The 17,568-nt window shown below is 35.9% G+C and overlaps 1 protein-coding gene across 5 annotated transcripts in view; it reads left to right on the top strand.

Moving 5' to 3' along the window:
• FNBP1L (formin binding protein 1 like) overlaps nt 1–17,568 on the top strand; it is a 59,491-nt gene that overhangs the window by 14,278 nt on the left and 27,645 nt on the right. For all 5 annotated transcript variants that reach the window (XM_068199806.1, XM_068199809.1, XM_068199808.1 and 2 more), the window contains exon 2: nt 16,705–16,820. In XM_068199806.1, coding sequence (XP_068055907.1) covers nt 16,705–16,820 — 116 coding nt within the window. The remainder of the gene's footprint in view (nt 1–16,704; nt 16,821–17,568) is intronic.

The raw sequence follows: 17,568 nt of genomic DNA, 5'->3' as shown, positions 1-17,568 counted from the left end.
AAATTTTTGAGAAAACATGTAATTGTCTTAAGGTAGTTGTGCTGAATGGCCAGGATTCATGCTTTTTACAATAATGAGGTACCATGGAATATCAGTGTTCCAAACTCAAGTTAAAACCTTGAGTTTTAATTCTGGAAGGAGAGCTTCTACAGACCTTTATGCACCCATTAGGTGGGAATACTGCTGTTAGTTTATTTATACTGGATGCTGGGAAATGGGAATTTTAAGACCTTATATGTAAATGTTTCTTATGATCTTGATAGACTATTTGTAGTACTTTGTACTTAACATTTCAACTTCTAGCCATGCAGGCATAATCAGACTGTAAGTCAAACCTGAAACTTGAGGCTTTCCTGACTGCTTTTCTTCATTATGTCATTGGAAAAGAGGTTTAATTTTTTTTGCTGACTTGTGTTCATTTGTGGGAAGAGGATCATGCTCCCGTAACAGTTGCTTGGATGTTGCCTGTTACCCTTTCAGGACTGTTACTACTGACTCTGTTACCAAGACAGCGTAGCTTTTCATAATGTTCTTCCTGTCCTTTCTTAATCAATGTAAAACAATGTTTCATATGGTTGTGAAGGGATTTTTGTTTTTTAAGGAAGGTGGTGAATTTTAAAGCATTTCTTCAAGAGCACTTTGCAGATTTTTCATTTGTTTTCAGTTGATTTAAATTATCTCCAAGTGGCACAGTATGTAGCTTAACCTCACTGCAAGAAATATTTTTTAAAATATTATTGTATTTTGCAAAAAGCTGATAAGAGCACTTGAAAAATATAACTAAAAATCTGTGCATTCCTGCTGTAGTAAAGGGGTTTTGAGGCTTTGCTTGCGGTTGGATCCTTTATCTTTTGGTAGTCTCTGCCGCTACAGCTAATCCAATAGTAAATTGATAGCAGGAAATGGCACCCTAACATCTTGAATGGCTTTTTTTTTTTTACCATCTAATTCTGCTTGTCTTTGTTCTGAAAAGTTTCTTCTGATCTTAATTCGCTAAAAGTTCTTAACAATTTACTTGCTCCACTTTTAGTTTTAGACTATCTTATGTAATTTTTATTCATCATCTTTCTTTCCTTTGATGTTACAATTCATTCAGTTGCTTCAGCAGCATTAGTTTCTGTATTCTGCTTATTACTAACTTCTATTTTATGAGGAAACGACATGGATAAAGAGGATGACAAGTTAACAATGAAGAAGTACAAGTAACACAAAGTTATTTGTAAGGCAGTCTTCTGGGGTACAGCATGCTTTCTGATGTGTGCACTTTTCTTCTGGGCTTTGAATGATCTGTGTTTGTCATCTCTATAGCATGGTATGAAACATCTGCAGCACCTGTAGAGGTGTTGCTGAAGGCTTTCCTGTTAGTATTTCAGAAGGCTTTCATAATCAGTATTTCCATATGAGGAACCCTTTTCATTAGCTCTCATTGCTTTAACTTTTTTGAGTGGAAACAACAGGAAATATGTTTTAGATAATCTCATAAACTGCACGTTTAAGCACTATCTTTTGACTTTAAGGACAGTATATTAAAAGAAATTTCTATTAAAGCTGTATTTAATACCAGATGACACAAAATGTGGTATTTCTTATCCAATTACATTCATCTGGCTGGAAACTGTTTACTGTTTCAGGTGCAAGTAGTTTATTTGAATTACATTTGGTGTGCTGTTGCTCTACAGTAATATTAGGAATCCTAAGTTACATTTTGGAAAACCACCTTTATTCAATATTTTCTTCACAATTTTATGTGTCTTAATTTTATGTCAGTATTTGCCTACTAGCTGTGCATTTATTGATGTTGTGGTCTAGTTTAACTGCTACTCAGTTTTCTGCTGTAGTTTCTGGGAATCTAATTGTTTCTGTTAGAGTTCTTTACCTATTACACCTGCTTATTGCAAAAATCTATTACTAGTTTATACATTAGAGTTGTAAAAATTAGAAGAATTGTTTCCAAGATACACAGATTCAGAAATCAGAGATGACTGTGCAGATGTTGGGATAAGCGTATTGTGTAGTCTCTACAGTTCTTTGTTGAAGTGGGGAAAACTATTTTTCAGCATGGGTGAAAAATATTTTCATTTGCATTTTAGTTGTTTGTTGAGTTTGGCATCCTTGATGAGAAATGTTTGCAGTACTCTCGAGCAACAAAATTCTGTGTCAATCAGATACATGGCTTAGTTAAAAGTATTATTGTTATGATATTAGTACATGTTATCTCAGCATGATTTTAACCTGGAAATAAAACAAATTACGCTGGTGTTGGTGACAGCCATTTAAGGTGGGTGCTGAGAACTACAACAGTCTAGAGAGCAGTAAATTATTTCTAAATTGCTCTTCTGTTATTGTTGATTGTCTCTATGAAGTAACTAGTTGATACATTTGTTTGTATGAATGAACTGGCTTGTGGAATGCTGGAAGTATTTATTTTGTGCTACTGTGTATTCTTGAGAGGCATAAAAGTTTTTGATTCTTTATATGTAACCAGAAAAAACAAGAAACTTTAATTTTATTATCAGGAGTGTACTGTAATTGCAGCACGTTGATAGCAAATGAGTTTTTCCAGCCTAATGGACTAATGCCAGATGTGTGCCAGCCTGATGGACTAATGCCACTAGTGCAGGGCACATCTCATGTCAATTGATTCATGCTTATATATATAAAAACTAGTTTGAAAACTGAATTTTTAACAATTACAGTCAAACCAAGTCCAGTAGAACTTTGGGAACTGAAAAGAAAATATATTAAGTATAGGCTTTCTTTTTGCAATTTAGGAAATACCAAGAATTAGCCCATGTTCCATGACATTAACATCAGGGTTATATTCATTTAAGTGATTTGGGCTCAAGTCTGGTTCTCTGGATGATTCAGATGAGAAGGTCAAATTGTAAGCAGTAATCATTCTCTTCTGTATTTCTTTCCTGACAGAAGTCTTTGTAGACTGTACAAGGTTATTTTCAATTCACAGAAGAGTGAAGTTGCATCAGAGTTAAGAAACAGAAGAAATCTAGCATTCTGAAAAACCGCATTGAGAGTGTAATTGCTGAAGTGCTGTTTCAGGGTACTGCTGAGAAGTTAAGATAATATATTCTCAACTTTTACTTTATCCAGTTTTGCTGCCTTTGTTTCAGTTTACTAATCTGCTTTGTAATTGGGTAGTGGATATACTTAATCTTGATGTAAAATACTTCACGTATTTCAGTTTATCGGTTAACTGTTTTGTTTATGCTTTTTATGATACGAAAACAAATATTGTTTTCACAATTAACCTTGTGATTTTTAAAATGCAAATTGTGCATTCTGCTCCCATAAAAAATTGTAATAATTTTGCATATTCTTATAAAGCATTTTAGGGCATCTGGGAAATTAATCCTTGTGACTTTTTTTGTGATATGGTATGTGATACCATAAGAACACTCAAAATTTAGTCAAATATATTTTGATAAATGATCTTTTGAATGTTTTAAACATTTAGTATTTCTCTGAGGCTGATGGGAACAATAATATCAAATAGTTTCCTTTCCAGATCATTTTCTTCAGAAAAAAAGTAGTTGACTGGTGATTGTCTTTAATTTTCCGTATATGCTGAATATGCACTGAATTCAGAATGTTGTTACAGATTAATTAAATTAATTACATTTAATTTTAATTTTATTAATTTTCTTTCTAAAAGATAGGCATGGTTTTACACAATGATATGTAATGCCATAAAAACTAAAAAGAGAGACACTTGGGAAAAGGCACTTGCTTTATTTTTTTCTACCACAGAATCATGATGTTTTTTTGATTACAAGTTGGCTCGATTTAATCACTGAGTTTAAAATGTTTTTGCTAAGATATGAAATGTTAAGGTTCCCCAGATATGAAACATCAGTTTTCAGTGTTTTTTTTTAATCAAGCCAGTAATGTTAAAAACAAAGTTGAAACTCCCATGTGCAATTAGATGGTTTCAGTTTTATAGTCAGTGTAATAAAAGATGTAACAGTTTTATGCAGTATGAAAGATATGGGTTTTGATTTTCTCATTATGTCATGTTTTATTCAATATTTGAGGCTGTTTGTTGGAGTTTCTTTAGTGTTTCTTTGACAGTTCCTAGACCATTGATTATTTACAGAGATTTATCCCTTACTGGTTGATATTTTGCTAGTGAAATGAGTGCTTAGTAAAGACATGAGTAGCACTTCATGCTGAAGAATGAAATCACAAATAATTAAGTTTACCATAAAGGACATATTGAATGTTGTGTGGCAACGACATAAAGTACAGGAAAGGTTATAACTTTACGTGACAAAAAGACTGCTACTTTCTTCTACTTCCAGATCAATGTGTAGCAAGGAGTGTTAAGTTTCACAGGGTTCTTTGGGTAGAACTGTTTTTTAAAAGGAAAGTAAAAGTACAACATTCTGGAGGCATTCAAGGCCAGGCTGGGTGAGGCTCTGAGTGACCTGGTCTAGTGGGAGGTATCCCTGCCTAGGGCAGGGGGTTTGGAGCAACATGATCCTTTAAAGTCTTCTCCAACCCAAGCCATTCTATGATTCTACATAGTGAATTTGTAGTAAATTACTGTTCTGATCTGCAGTATTTGCTGCAGTTGAATTTTGAACTACGTCTGCAGTATATCATTGAGCACTTTTTACTGTTTTTATTATTTCTGATTTGGTAATACTGAAAAGTCATTAGGAGGGAAACCTAGTAATTATTTACTACAGTAGTAGTTTGTCTGTGGTTGTGATGAATGGAATAAGATGCTTTGGATGGAGTATAGAATTAACCCAGTGTTTAAAATGCTGCTGTTAAGTTGGATTCCCACAGTATTTCTTTATTAAGGCAGGAGGAATGTTCTCAGTATCTGCTTTTAGAGTAAACAGTGAAGTTACGTCAGGATGGTAAGCAGTGCAAAAGAGGCTTAAAGAAAGTATTAAAAGGGAAGTAGTGGATGAACAAGAGTTGAAAAAAATTAGAAGAATAAAAAATCTTGAGAAGTTATGAGACTGAGAAACTGGCAAAGGTGCTTCTGTTTCAGTCACAGGATCACGAAAGGGGTAAGGTTGGAAGGGACCACAGTGGTCCAGGCTCCCTGCTCAGGCAAGGTCATTCCAGCGCACACTGCACAGGATTGCATCACGACAGTTCTGGAATATCTCCAGTGAGAGAGACTCCACACCCTCTGGGCAATCTCTTGCAGTGCTCAGTCACCCTCAGAGTGAAGAACTCCTTCCTCATGTTCAGGTGGAACTTCCTGTGCATCAGTTTCTGTCCATTGTCTCTTGTCCTGTTGCTTGGCAGCAGCCAGCAGAGCCTGGATCCCTCCTGGGACACCTCCCTTCACACACTTACCAGCACTGCTGAGGTGCCCTCTCAGTCACCTCTCGGCTGAGCAGCCCAGCTCCCTCAGTCGCTCTTGGGGACATGCTCCGGTCCCTTCATCCTCCCTGTATGGAGCTCCTGAAGTGGTGCAGAATGTATTTATGGACTCCACTGTCTTTTTTAATATGCTGGATTACAGAAACAGTATGAAAAATGAACTGTTAAGAGTTTGGACTTGGTACATGTTTTGGAAAGAATGAGAAACCCAGCTATGACGGTTCAAAAGTGTGGGTTTTCTTTTCAGAACACTGAAGCTGGTATTCAGCTTTTGTATATGCAACTTCGGTGTTCAAATATGCTGTAATAGGGTTGTTTTACCTTTTTGAAATTGTAACTTTTTAAATGGAAGTGCATATGCTTATGGTTCAATTACATCACTCTTCTTGTTTTCTTTGTAATTTAAGGAAAAATACCTTGTTAACCAAGGGAGAGAGTATGTGTTTTTGTACTATTTGATTTATCAGAGGAAGTACATTTCTACAAGAAATAAAGATTTTATGAATAACGTTATTCTTACAATACAGGATATAATTTTGAAGTCTGTGGTGAAATATAGGAGGACTTTACTGTGTATTTCTGGGCTCATATCTTAAAAAACTCTGAGAGAAACTGATACACAGCACAATTGCCTTACATTTTAATGTTATCTGAATCACAAAATCTTGAAAATTCCACTGTTTTGAAGGTGCCAGTAATAACATCTGGTTTTGGTTTAAATTCTTTATTCAGTTATGTTAACGTTACTATGAATTTTGCTTCAAAAACAATGAGTACAGTAGATTCCACTGCAAATAAAGGACATGGGGGATGGTGGTAGTTTTCATTTTGTTTTGTGTTTCTGGATTTGGGTGTTGTTTTGTTGTTTCTGGGGTTTGTGTGTGTGTTTGGTTTGTTTTGTCAGGATATTTATCTGTGTCTGAAATAATGTTCCAAAGAATAGAGGAAGGCTCTAATTTACTGCCATGTTAATTTCTTAAGTGTATGGATCTGGTTTTATAATCAAGTTTGAAAAGTATTTACTGTTTGTTAGCAAGGTATCTGTGAAGGGAAAAAGATGTGGCTACTATAGTCCTCTTGAACACTGAAGTGTATTCACAGGTGACACTGGAAAGGGAAGTTCACTTTTCGGTAGGACTTGTTAGAGAAAAATCCTCTTGCTCATTGGGTTGACAAAACAAACAGCATATGGCAAATGAGTTACCAGCCTTCCAGTTCTGTAACTATTTACATAATGGTCCCGTGATCTCTGGTTTTCTGAAGTACTGAACAGTATCTGCTCCCTTTTAGTGGGGAGTGTGCTAGGAACAGTCCATGGTGATTAACTCTGTTAGTATTTGCAGCCTGTCCTACACCATAAAAGGCTAATGATTTAATGCAATAAAATTGAAGGGCTGATCAAAATACCTGTGTGTATAGCTATCTTACTGAGTGGTTTAGAAGAGCAAATATTTGTTTGCAAGCTATGAAATTATAATTGTATCTTTTGAATACCAATAGCAACAAATACAAGTTTTATGCCTTTGTCTAAAGTCTGTCTGATGGGAGCTGATAGTAACACTAGGAAATACCTACTCATATTCCAGCTGCATTCACTATAGCTTCTGCATGTAGGAGGAGAGAGTAGTTGAGACAGTTTATCAGAGCTGTGCTGAATGAGGAGGTTTTGTCTGGGTCTCTGTGCTTGGAGCTAAAAGATTCATGTTACAAGAAGAACCACTATATATTACTCCTGTACCAAGTTTTTGTAGGTTTACTGGCTATTGTAATTACAACACTTGTGAGAAATTAACTTAAAGTTAAGAGCAGGATATGTTTGTTATATTCTTGTACTGTAAGTTTTATTTTATGAGTTGCTGTGTAGAATTAGTGCCATGAAATGTGTTTTTTAGGGAACTGTTGACAAGAGTTTAAGATTCTATGTGCACCTTCATTGAATATATATGAGGAAAGTTATAAGGTATATACTTTGTTATCTGTGTTAAAATGAAGTTCTACTGGTGATACTCAGTGCCTGGATTCTGTACAGATATTTTTACACTGTATTTGCCCTAATTGTCAAAATCATAAACAGTATGATTAAACCCATACCAGATAGGTTCTGTTCTTTCTGACTATTCTATTGAGACAAAGCCTAAAAATGCATCTTTTGAGTGTGAAACACACTAAATTCACTTGTCTATGTGGGATTTCTCCATCATGTTTGTTAAACAGTTTATAACTTTTAAGTCAGTTGAAAATGGTGTCCTACAGTCTACTTAATAGCTGAGCAGATAAATACAGGGAAGTGATATTTGGACGAGAGGGAAGTTGCTATTCTCCCTTCTTTTTCACCTCCCCCATCTGGCAGAAAGTACTTCCTTCTTTTAAATTTGTATCAGGCATCTTGGCTTTTTGATGAGTTCAGAACTGTGACCCTGTTGTAGTTTTAAACTGTAGCAAAGTCTATAGAATAGCCTCCAAGTAATATACAAACTAAGTTATTTTAAATGTCACAGTTTAGTAAAACTCACTAAAAAGTGCAGTGTAAGCTGGGTCTCATGGTATTGCAGCTGGACATGTTGTATTACAACTTGTACAGAGTTGTGTATGCACATGCAGAGCTGGTGGATCTTGTTTTGTAAATTTGTGATGTAGGGCATCTCGGTGTTCTGTAGTATTTCATGTGCAAGCCTTCCATCTTTCCCCTATTGCCTCACTTTGTAACATCGAGACTGCTCCCTTCTTGTCTTGAGCGCACTGTTCACTCCCTTAATGTGTGGAGAGGAAAAATCCAGTGCAGACTGTGCTTGTTAGATGCTATGCCAGACTGGCCAGAGCAGAAATTTAACTCTTCACTGAAGAAGCTGTCAGTAGGTGAGATCCCTTTCTTGTTTGTACAAGTTTTGAAAAAACAGATCCTGCAGATTGCAAAAACAGATTAAGTCACAAGTGCAAGAACTGGGGAGTGTTGGAGCTGCTTGCTCAGTCAGTCTCCTGTGGATGCATTTTTAATAATATTATGGAAGTATCTGTAGTTGGTGGAGAGGCATTTAAAAGTTTTGAAAGGTTTCAGTAGTTTCATCAAGGGTTCTTTAGTCATACACTAAAACATTCACCTTGTACGTGGAGTGTCAAGTCATGTAATAATATTTTGTAACTGAAGAACTAAGTGATTGTTTACACAACTTTTCAAAAATAAAAGTCTTGCATCAGTGTTTTCCAAAGCAGATAATTTGTTCTTGCAGATTTTCTGTAGGCTACCATTAATCATACCATTAATCATGCAGTAAATGTGCTGGTTTTGCACAAAATTTCTGCTTCACATGAGGCCTCACATGGCTGTTGGTCATACAGCAAATTCAATATTTTGCTGCTTCATTGATTTATAGCCTCACTGCTTTATAATCTGTTATTCTAGTGTTACTGGAAAGATGGGATTTTCTCCAGATATTTCTTACAATGAGCAACAACATCTCTAAGCATTGTACAAACAGTAGTAGCATTTTTTTACTGTGATGCATGATATCGCACTTACTTCATTTAGGGTTAAACATAGTCTTCCTGTCTCCTATTTCAAGTGACATAACTAGGACTAAAATGTACTTATGCTTCAGTCTGTTTATTAACAACCTTCAGCTATTCCCAGAAGACTCAGGAAGTGCCTGTTTTCTGGCTTGGCTATGGTGAAAATAAGATTTCTTGGTATTTAGGAGAATGGACATAATTATATCCTTTGTATATACAAGGCAAGTGTAATACTGCCCCTGTGTTAAGATGGCAACTATTTTAATTCAGTAATGTTCGAAAATACATGGTTTGTGATCTGCTATTGTCTTGGATAGAGATGTTTGAAAATGGTCTGTTTTAAGTTAGTGTGGGAATTAAGCTTAAAATAGAATGTGTTTCAGAATTAAGCTTTGGTTCAAATGCAGATAAAACGCAAGTATTCTAACAATCTCTATTAAGAACATATGTGAAAAAAATCTGGCTAAGTTTCTTTAAAAAAAAATCTTCCCACTTAAAAGTTGAATGAAATTAAGGGAATCAGTGAAAGCTAAGTGAGTGAGTTCTGACTGAGTTTACAAAGTAGGATTTCCTGATCTATATTTTATGTATGCTTGTATTCTGGTGATACTTAATTTGAGTGTGTGTGTGTTTATATTTTTCTCAAGTGGTGGTGGTAAGGGAATCCCTTCTGACTGCTTGGGACACAGTACTTACCTCACTCCTGGCTTGTAGGTAAAGATGTTATAGCAGATATGCACCCACAGTGGAGAGTCTGTTCATTGACAAGTGCAATGTGAAGAGGCTGTGATGGGTAGCAGAGAGAAAGGAGGCCTGGAAGTGTGTTCTGGCTACTACACACTGTGTTGGTAGAACTTCCTGGGGAGGAAGATGTGGTGTGTTTAGGGAATAACCCTCCCTGCAGTATGTGGCAGGCTGTGGGATTACAGAGTGGGGTCATCTGAGTGAAGAAAGAGCACACCTGTAGCTACTGCACAGAAGTGACATTTTCCTTACTTCATTTTGCATCATGGTGTAGTGAGGCATATATGCTGTTCTAGTTCTTATGAATGTGACCATCTATTAAGAATCTGAAGACTCTATTCATTAACAGGGCAAATAGGAGTGGTTGTTGAGATACCCTCTGTGGCAGTGTGTTCTTTTCCTCTCTTGCCTTAACATTGGTGTTCCTTGTCCCAGTTGTGAACTTTTTCAATCAGTTTGCTCTGCTGGTAGGAAACTATTGCTGGTAAAGTCTAATGATTAGTCCATCTCTGATCCTTTCAGTGGCATGGGTGAACTGGGCTGCACAGCTGTAATCTCTAAGATGTAATCTCTAATTTTCAGTTGATCTGTTAATCTCTAGAAGCAGAACTTGATTCTTTTGTAATTATGGCTGCTCATTTCAAAAGCAGTCTAAAATGTTTCCACACATCTTCTGTCTGTGGCAGATTCCTGTTCTTTCCTGGAAACTAAATGTGTCACACCTGTGAATTTGTTAGGTCTCAAACAAGACATCCCCTCCTGCCAGACCTGACTTTGATCTAGAGTTTCCAAAGCAGTTCCTTTGCTTCTGGTCTGAGGACATCTTTATGGAGAAGAACAGTCTTTGTCTTTCTCTTCCTCAATTGCAGCTCTCCATTTTTAGCACTGCTTTAGAAAGCTGATTTGCTGCATGCATTATCTTACAGCATGGCCAGATCTCCAGTGGTTCAGTACTTTTTTGAGCTTTTTGCTCACTTTATCATGCAAATGTTTCTTTAATCATAAAAACTGAGTTTTTAAAATTAAAGTTGACAGTGATACTGCTTTTTAAAAATATATGCTAAAGCTTAACAGGCAAATAGATTTTTCATACTGTGTTGATACTATGAATTTATTAATTCTTTATTCATCAGAGCAAAGTAGTCTTTTGTCCAGCTAAAAGTGATTTTTAAATTCCTGTTGTTTGCCTTTTGCATATTAGGAAAACGTGTGCACTTTTTAAACTTCTCTTAAATATTTTCGAGCTACAACATAGTGTACTGTTAATACCAGTGTCTTAATTTTTTGCAAGCAAAGTAGTTCCATGTCCTGAATGTCAACCTACAAGCTGGTTTCAGAAATTCTTTTTAGGAATTACTCCCCTTTTCATGACTCAAAAAGACTAGCAGATTTTCTTCATAGTATCCTGTACATATGCCTGTATAATCTATAGTGAACTTCTCTTTTAATATGAAATTAAAATGTGAAGTACTGGTTATGCGTATGAACATGTAACTTTTTCTCATCTTAGTCTGAGTGCCTCTGCTTTATTTCCAGAGTCACTATGGCTTTTGATGGTGCTGCACTGAACCTTCTTTGATATTAATTGATACTAATCTTTTAGCCTATAAAATACTTAGCCTTTAAGTTTGCTCACAGCACATTTTTTTCCTCTCTCAACTGTAATACCTAGATTGTTTTCAGAGAGGAATGAGGTACAATTTGCAGATTAGTCTGGAGCTACAATCCAGAACTCGTAGAAAGCAGAAAAGCAAAACACTTTCTTTTTTGTTCTTGATATAGAAACAGCTCTTTGTTAGTTTTTAGACGTGAAGCTAACAGGGTGTTTTGAAAAGATAAAGTACTGTTTAGTTGGAAGCAGCTTTTGTCTGCCTGGTTAGAAGAAGCACATTGCAGTTGCAAGGAAGAAAGAAAGACCAGACCAAATTGATAATTATGAAAACAAACAGGCAGGAATACAGAGGAATGATAATCAGTTCAGACAGTAAAATAAAAGAGCTATTATCCTAAGATAGAAAAGGAAGCAGGAATGCATAAAGATAGAGACAAAAGTAGAAACCCAAAACACACAGTGAAGAGGTATCCACAAAGAGAAACTGAAATGTATTGTCAGAAGTAGATTAGTGTGTCATGCTCTAATTAAAATACAATTTTCTAATTAACTTGTCCTGAAGACAAATAGGGAAAGGTGTAGTATATTATACTGGTAACTTCTCATTAATTTACTCATGGATGTTTATGCTTCCCATAACTTTTAATGTAGCACATCAGGTAGTTCTTTGTACAAACACTGCAAGATACTAGTTTTGTTTTGTTTTGTTTTTTGAAATAAAGAAATTTACTTGGCGATACCTCCAAGTAAGACAGTGAATCATTTGAAGGCCTTGATCATTATCTAAAAATTAAAAAAAAATAAAACCCAAGCTGCATAATGTTTCATAATTCAGCTACTTCATAAGAGTTTTATAAAATCTCAGTATGTTAAATAGTCACTTAATAATGTTTTGTAACTTAAAATATTTAACTTCTTGAATAGAGTTGGGTGTAATGGGCACAAATTGAGTACACAAGAACTGCTAAGATTGGTATTAAGTTATCACCCACATTTTCTTACTTGGCTTTCTGTGCACTTGTGGTTAAGTAAAGTCATGGCTTTTTTAAGGTGATAATAAAATACAATATTGATAGCCACAAATGTACTGGGGCTGTTTTGATGCCAAGTGATTTGATTTTTTTTTTTCCCCCTGAACCAAGACCTGGTTGCTGCTTTTCCATGCTCTGAACACTGGCATAGTACATATTTCCTTATACCAACCTGCATAAGGTTAAGAATTTAGAGAGCAAAAGACAGGATTGAGTTTTTATTCACCCAGTCACTGACTTGGAAGTTTAGACTGGCTGTGCAGCCTGGAGAACAAAAATTGGGAAAATACCTCATCTTGAGCCATTTTTTCAAAAGTGCAAATAAGATCACTTAGGTAACTGTGGACTAAAATTGTGGTCAGGTAAACGTATGGAAGTAGTGAGGAACAGTTGAGTCAATAGAGAATAAAATGATGGTAGAATAATTAATGCAAAGCATCCTCATTTCAAATAAAATGTTTTATTAAGTAGATATTGCAGATGTAATTAATTGAGATAGGTTTCTGAAATTGTAAGTCAATGTACTTCAATGTTTAATGTGATTCTTTAAACTTTCAGCTGTATTGTCTAGAGGTCAGTGAAATGGGAGACTAATTTGAAAGCAATTCAATGTTAATGCAGATAGCTGGTTTACATACTGTAAAGGAATAAATTAGTGAAACAGAAAGATTTTTTTTTTACAGAATAATACCACAGTCCTAGCTTTAAATGCAAGTAGAATTGCTTTCTGAAGGTCATGAAAGCTGGGAAGGAACATTAACCCTGTAAAAATCTCAATCTTGTTTAATGGCTTTTTTTCTTTTTTTTTGAAACTCCCACAGTAGTCCAGTGTCTGGACTTGTAGCTTTGGGAAGACTAAATGTCCAGTATTTATGCTGTAGCCTGCTCATCCCTCTGAAGAGATCTCCCATGTTTTTCTTTTTACTGGTTCTTAAGGCTTGTTTGGAGAAAAAACAAGTGTCAGTAAGAGAAGGAAAGTAAATCTCGAGTTTAACCCAGGAGAGTCTGTTTTGTCTTGGGTGCAGCTTTGAGACAGGTTCACTCTTGGCTTTGATGCTTCAGCTGCTATTTTTGTAAAGCTTCCTGGTATCTGCAAACACATGAGTTTAGAGCTGCAAACCTGGAGTGTTTATAACATTGATGTGTGGTTCCAGTAAATAATCTGGAAGTAAAATTTAGGTAGGTGACATTTGTTTCGGAATAGTCTGTTTTGACCTACTACAAACTTCTTGTCAAGTGTCAGATTTGTTTGTTTGTAATGGAGAGGCTTTGGACTACATTCCACTTTTGAGTGGGCAGTTTCTACATAGGGCCACCATCCATTAGCTGACCTTAATCACTTTAATAATAGTCAGATGCAGTTGTAATAAAGTTTTTTACAAAAATTTTCTGCTCAGCTGGCAAGGGGTGTGGGCAGTTACTAGACAAACAGCAATATATATTTGCTTGGAAATATTGTTGAGAACATGCTTCATTATCAAGGCGTAGATAGCCAGATTGTAGGATGTGCTTTTTTTTAAATAACATTTTTCTGATCTCTAGTTAATGCAGTTTTCATATTTCTTATAAAGGAGCTAGCCAAATTACTACACTGATACATTTATTTTGAAATTACAGACCTAAATTTTATTGGAACTATTTGGTGTGTTTTCTTGTCTGTACAGCATTGCCTGATTTTTTTTTTTTTTCCATTGAAGACATCACTTGTACCTCAGTGCATTAGTTTGATTACCTTTGTAGCAGTCTGGAAGATTTGCTGTTTGTGTTCCACTTCAAAAAGGAAGCTTTTTTTCCTTCATCGAGGCCCAGAGCTCAGATGTGAGCTTCTGGTGAGAGACTGAAAGTAAATAAGTAAATTTGTGACTCCCCCCTGGAAGCCTTTCTGAAAAGGCCAGTCCTTTTTGCTTATTGGTTCATGTTGCCTTTATCTTTTGCTCATTTATCCAGTGGCTTTACAAAACAGTGTAAGGTGATTCTTAAGACCACACACTTTCATTCACTGGATTATTGTTTATAGAGAATTTGAAAACTTGTGAAGCTTGTGGCATAATCCAACAAAGCTGTCTTTGCACAGAACATACTGTTTCTAGAATCACATGAAGAAGAGAAATTGAGGGGGAAAAAGAGTTTTTGTTATATGATCAGTGATTAAATGCTTGTAGTAAAGCATGATAGCTTATCAAATGTAATTTTCATACTAATAGCAGATCTTGAAGGAAGTTTGAGCAGTGGAGTCCTTTTTTGTTTCAACAAAATATTTGGAAAGCCACTGTCTCTGGTTGCATGTTTGGAAACATAAGTAATGTGGTGTTCCCTAATGCTAATGAAACCTTAGCAGCAAATGAGAGCTTTGTGAGCTTAAGTAGGACAGCAAAGGCTTTGTTCTGCTGTGTGCTGAAGGAAGTCAGTTCTTTTTAATGGTATTGGGTATTGACTTCATGCCAGAAGCATCTTTTACAAACTACTTTTGGATGCTAGGTTAATTTTGTAAGAGTAATTACACAAATGAGTGAAGTACAAAAAAGAAAGGCTTCCTGAGACTTACGTATTTTTACGCATATTTACAAATGTGGTTTGATGCCACAGCCTGGTCGTTGTCTGCCTATTCTCACACTCAAACAATGCACGTGCAGCTTCTCTAAAAGCAGAATCAGCAGTGTCACTTTATTTGACATAAGCTATTTCGAGTGGAAATGTCCAGTTGGTGCAAAGTGCGCATGTCAGAATAATGCGAGATACAGGCCGTGGTTTCCCAAATACATTGACATCTTGTCTTCAGTCCCACTCCCATCTCTTGGCTGGTTCTGTGGTGAAACATCAGGGAAAGTGGTTGGGACTTTGGTGGAGAGAGTGGTGCAGAGGCTGGTGGTAGAGCAGGATGGATGCTTTTGGTGGCAGTACTTGCATGCCATCGGACTGAAGCGTTCATGGCTGTGGTTGTTAGTCTGTGGTGTAGGATACTGGGACCTGCAAGGCAGCATTGAGAGCAACCTTAATCTTGTGATATTATTTTTATTTTCATTGGTTATATAGCTGTGTTCACCTGGTATCTCTTTAAATGAATACGTGTTCCTTGAGTCTTGCAGCATTTTTTGGCATTTTTTTGATTTAGATGTAGATCATCCAACTGCACGTTGAAATGGAACTTGAGTTGCTAGTGCTAGAAGTCTACATCATTCATTAGAATGAATGATGTAGACTTCTAGACCACAAGGCAAGTCTTCAAGTGGCTTGCCTTGAAGACTCAGGCAAGCCACTGAGTCTTCAAGAGATAGCCTCTGATAAACAGCCTTCAAAGCTTTTTTTTTTTTTTTTTGGTGCAAGTTAATTAAACTTAGAACTTAAGTGCTTCCTTAGCTTTTTTTGCTTTTTATTTTTTAAGGTTACTGTGAAGTGTATTTGGGTTCAGCCTCTACTAGACACAAACTGATGTTTCAGTTACTTGTCTTTTTGGATTACTAAATAACTGCTAATTTTAAATGCTATTGTAAGCTGAAAATCCTTGATTTTGTCACTGTGGTGGATTATTGTAGCATAAAATGCAAGTATGTGTTAGACTAAAACTATTTGCTAGGTGGTATTTTGTACCTTTGTTTTCTCCTGCCTAATTCTTAACCCCCATATTTCCACTTGTTTTTTGACCTTTCAACTTGTCCTGATTTGTCAGCTTGTTAGTGTATCCTCCACCTGTTGATCAATACAGAATGCAGTGAAAGATTGGTTTTGAAGGTGGTTTAATGTATTAAAAATTCTCCAACCTTTTTTTTGGAAATGTAGTTTGTTTTTGACTGTTCTCCTTTTTGTTTTGTGCCTTTAGTTTGATATAACTTTCTTAATTACTAAGGACAGGTTTCCTTTCTTTGGAATCTCCTGTTACAGCCGATCATGAGCTGTGTATATAGTTTCGATTTAATACATTTTTTTGATATGCAGACTACACCAAGATTTATTCATGCTGCTAAAATTTATGTTATTTTTCTTTCAGTGGGTAATCCTAAGAGTGAAATTAATTTTTTGTATCCTTTGAAATGATAACTTACTGCGTTTCAAAGCTGCCAGACATCTCTTCTGTTGGCTGTCTCTTATTTATCTAATAGTGATCTTTGGTTGGGTCTGTTATCTTGGTGGAAAAGGTGCACTTTTGAAATAAAGGGTTTTGAGAAGAAAGAAAGAAAGATTTGCATTGAGGAAGTGATGAAAGGCTGCTTACAGCTTAACATGCAAGTATTTAGAGCTGTTTTTATAAAAAGAGGTAGATCTGTTTCTGCACATGAAACCTACTGTTCTGATACATATATTCACATTTGACTGATTTATAGCTTGAATGACTTCTACCCCAATAGCAAGCATTCCCTCAGAGCACAGCTTATAAATAAATGATGTGTAAATCTAGTGCTGCTGTGATTCTTAACTAATTCTGAGTAATTTTGTTTCCTTTTGTTTTTAAAGGATCAGTTTGATAACTTGGACAAGCATACACAGTGGGGCATTGACTTCTTGGAGAAATACGCAAAATTTGTAAAAGAAAGGATAGAAATTGAGCAAAACTATGCAAAACAACTGAGGTAAGGGGTTTTTTTTCTTTGCAAGAGGATCTTAAAAGTTATTTAAAATCACTGTATCACTTGGTGGGCAAGTATGAAATGTTGTGATTAATGACTGTTTTTCATTTACAGAGTGAATTAGATCACTAGCTTTTTTCACAACAAAACAGGCCAAAACCGAAAATTTTCTTTGGGTGTGCACTTGCTTGCTTGTATTTGCCTTTTCTCCCACCCACCCTTCAGATCTTTGAACTAAAAAGGTTTAAGGCTTAAAATTAAAGATTCAAAACAAGGAAAACCATTGTGATTTTCTGCACTGACTATCAGCATGTTTGCTGTAAAGTGCATTATCTATATCTACACTTGAGTATGTATGTGTGTGCCTCTGCTACTAATTAATTTCTCATGTTGAATTGGCAAGAGCTGCACTACATTGTTTTAAGAAATCTGATTGAAATAACTGAGTTGAACTTGAGAAAACAACAAGACCTTCCTGTCCTTAAAGCACACCCTTTCCATGGCAGGTCCTGTCCCTTTGGGTGAGACTGTAACCCAGCCACCCTTTGTCTTAGCTCTGTTCTGTAGCTGCCAAGTGAAATATCTTTTAGGTCCAATAGGAATTTCCCTTCAGGGATCATACAAGGAGAATTGCAGCCATGAAATGGCTGCTTCAGAATAAAGTTATTTCTTCAGAATAAAGTAGGTTAATTTTTACCAGTGCACTCAGTGCTTGAAGAATAAAATTTAAAGTAAGACACTCTTGTGAACT

The sequence above is a fragment of the Anomalospiza imberbis genome, chromosome 9 (assembly GCF_031753505.1).
Source record: "Anomalospiza imberbis isolate Cuckoo-Finch-1a 21T00152 chromosome 9, ASM3175350v1, whole genome shotgun sequence".
NCBI lineage: Eukaryota > Metazoa > Chordata > Aves > Passeriformes > Viduidae > Anomalospiza > Anomalospiza imberbis.
Note: the sequence above shows the minus strand (reverse complement) of the source record. Positions and strands in the feature narration are given on the sequence as shown.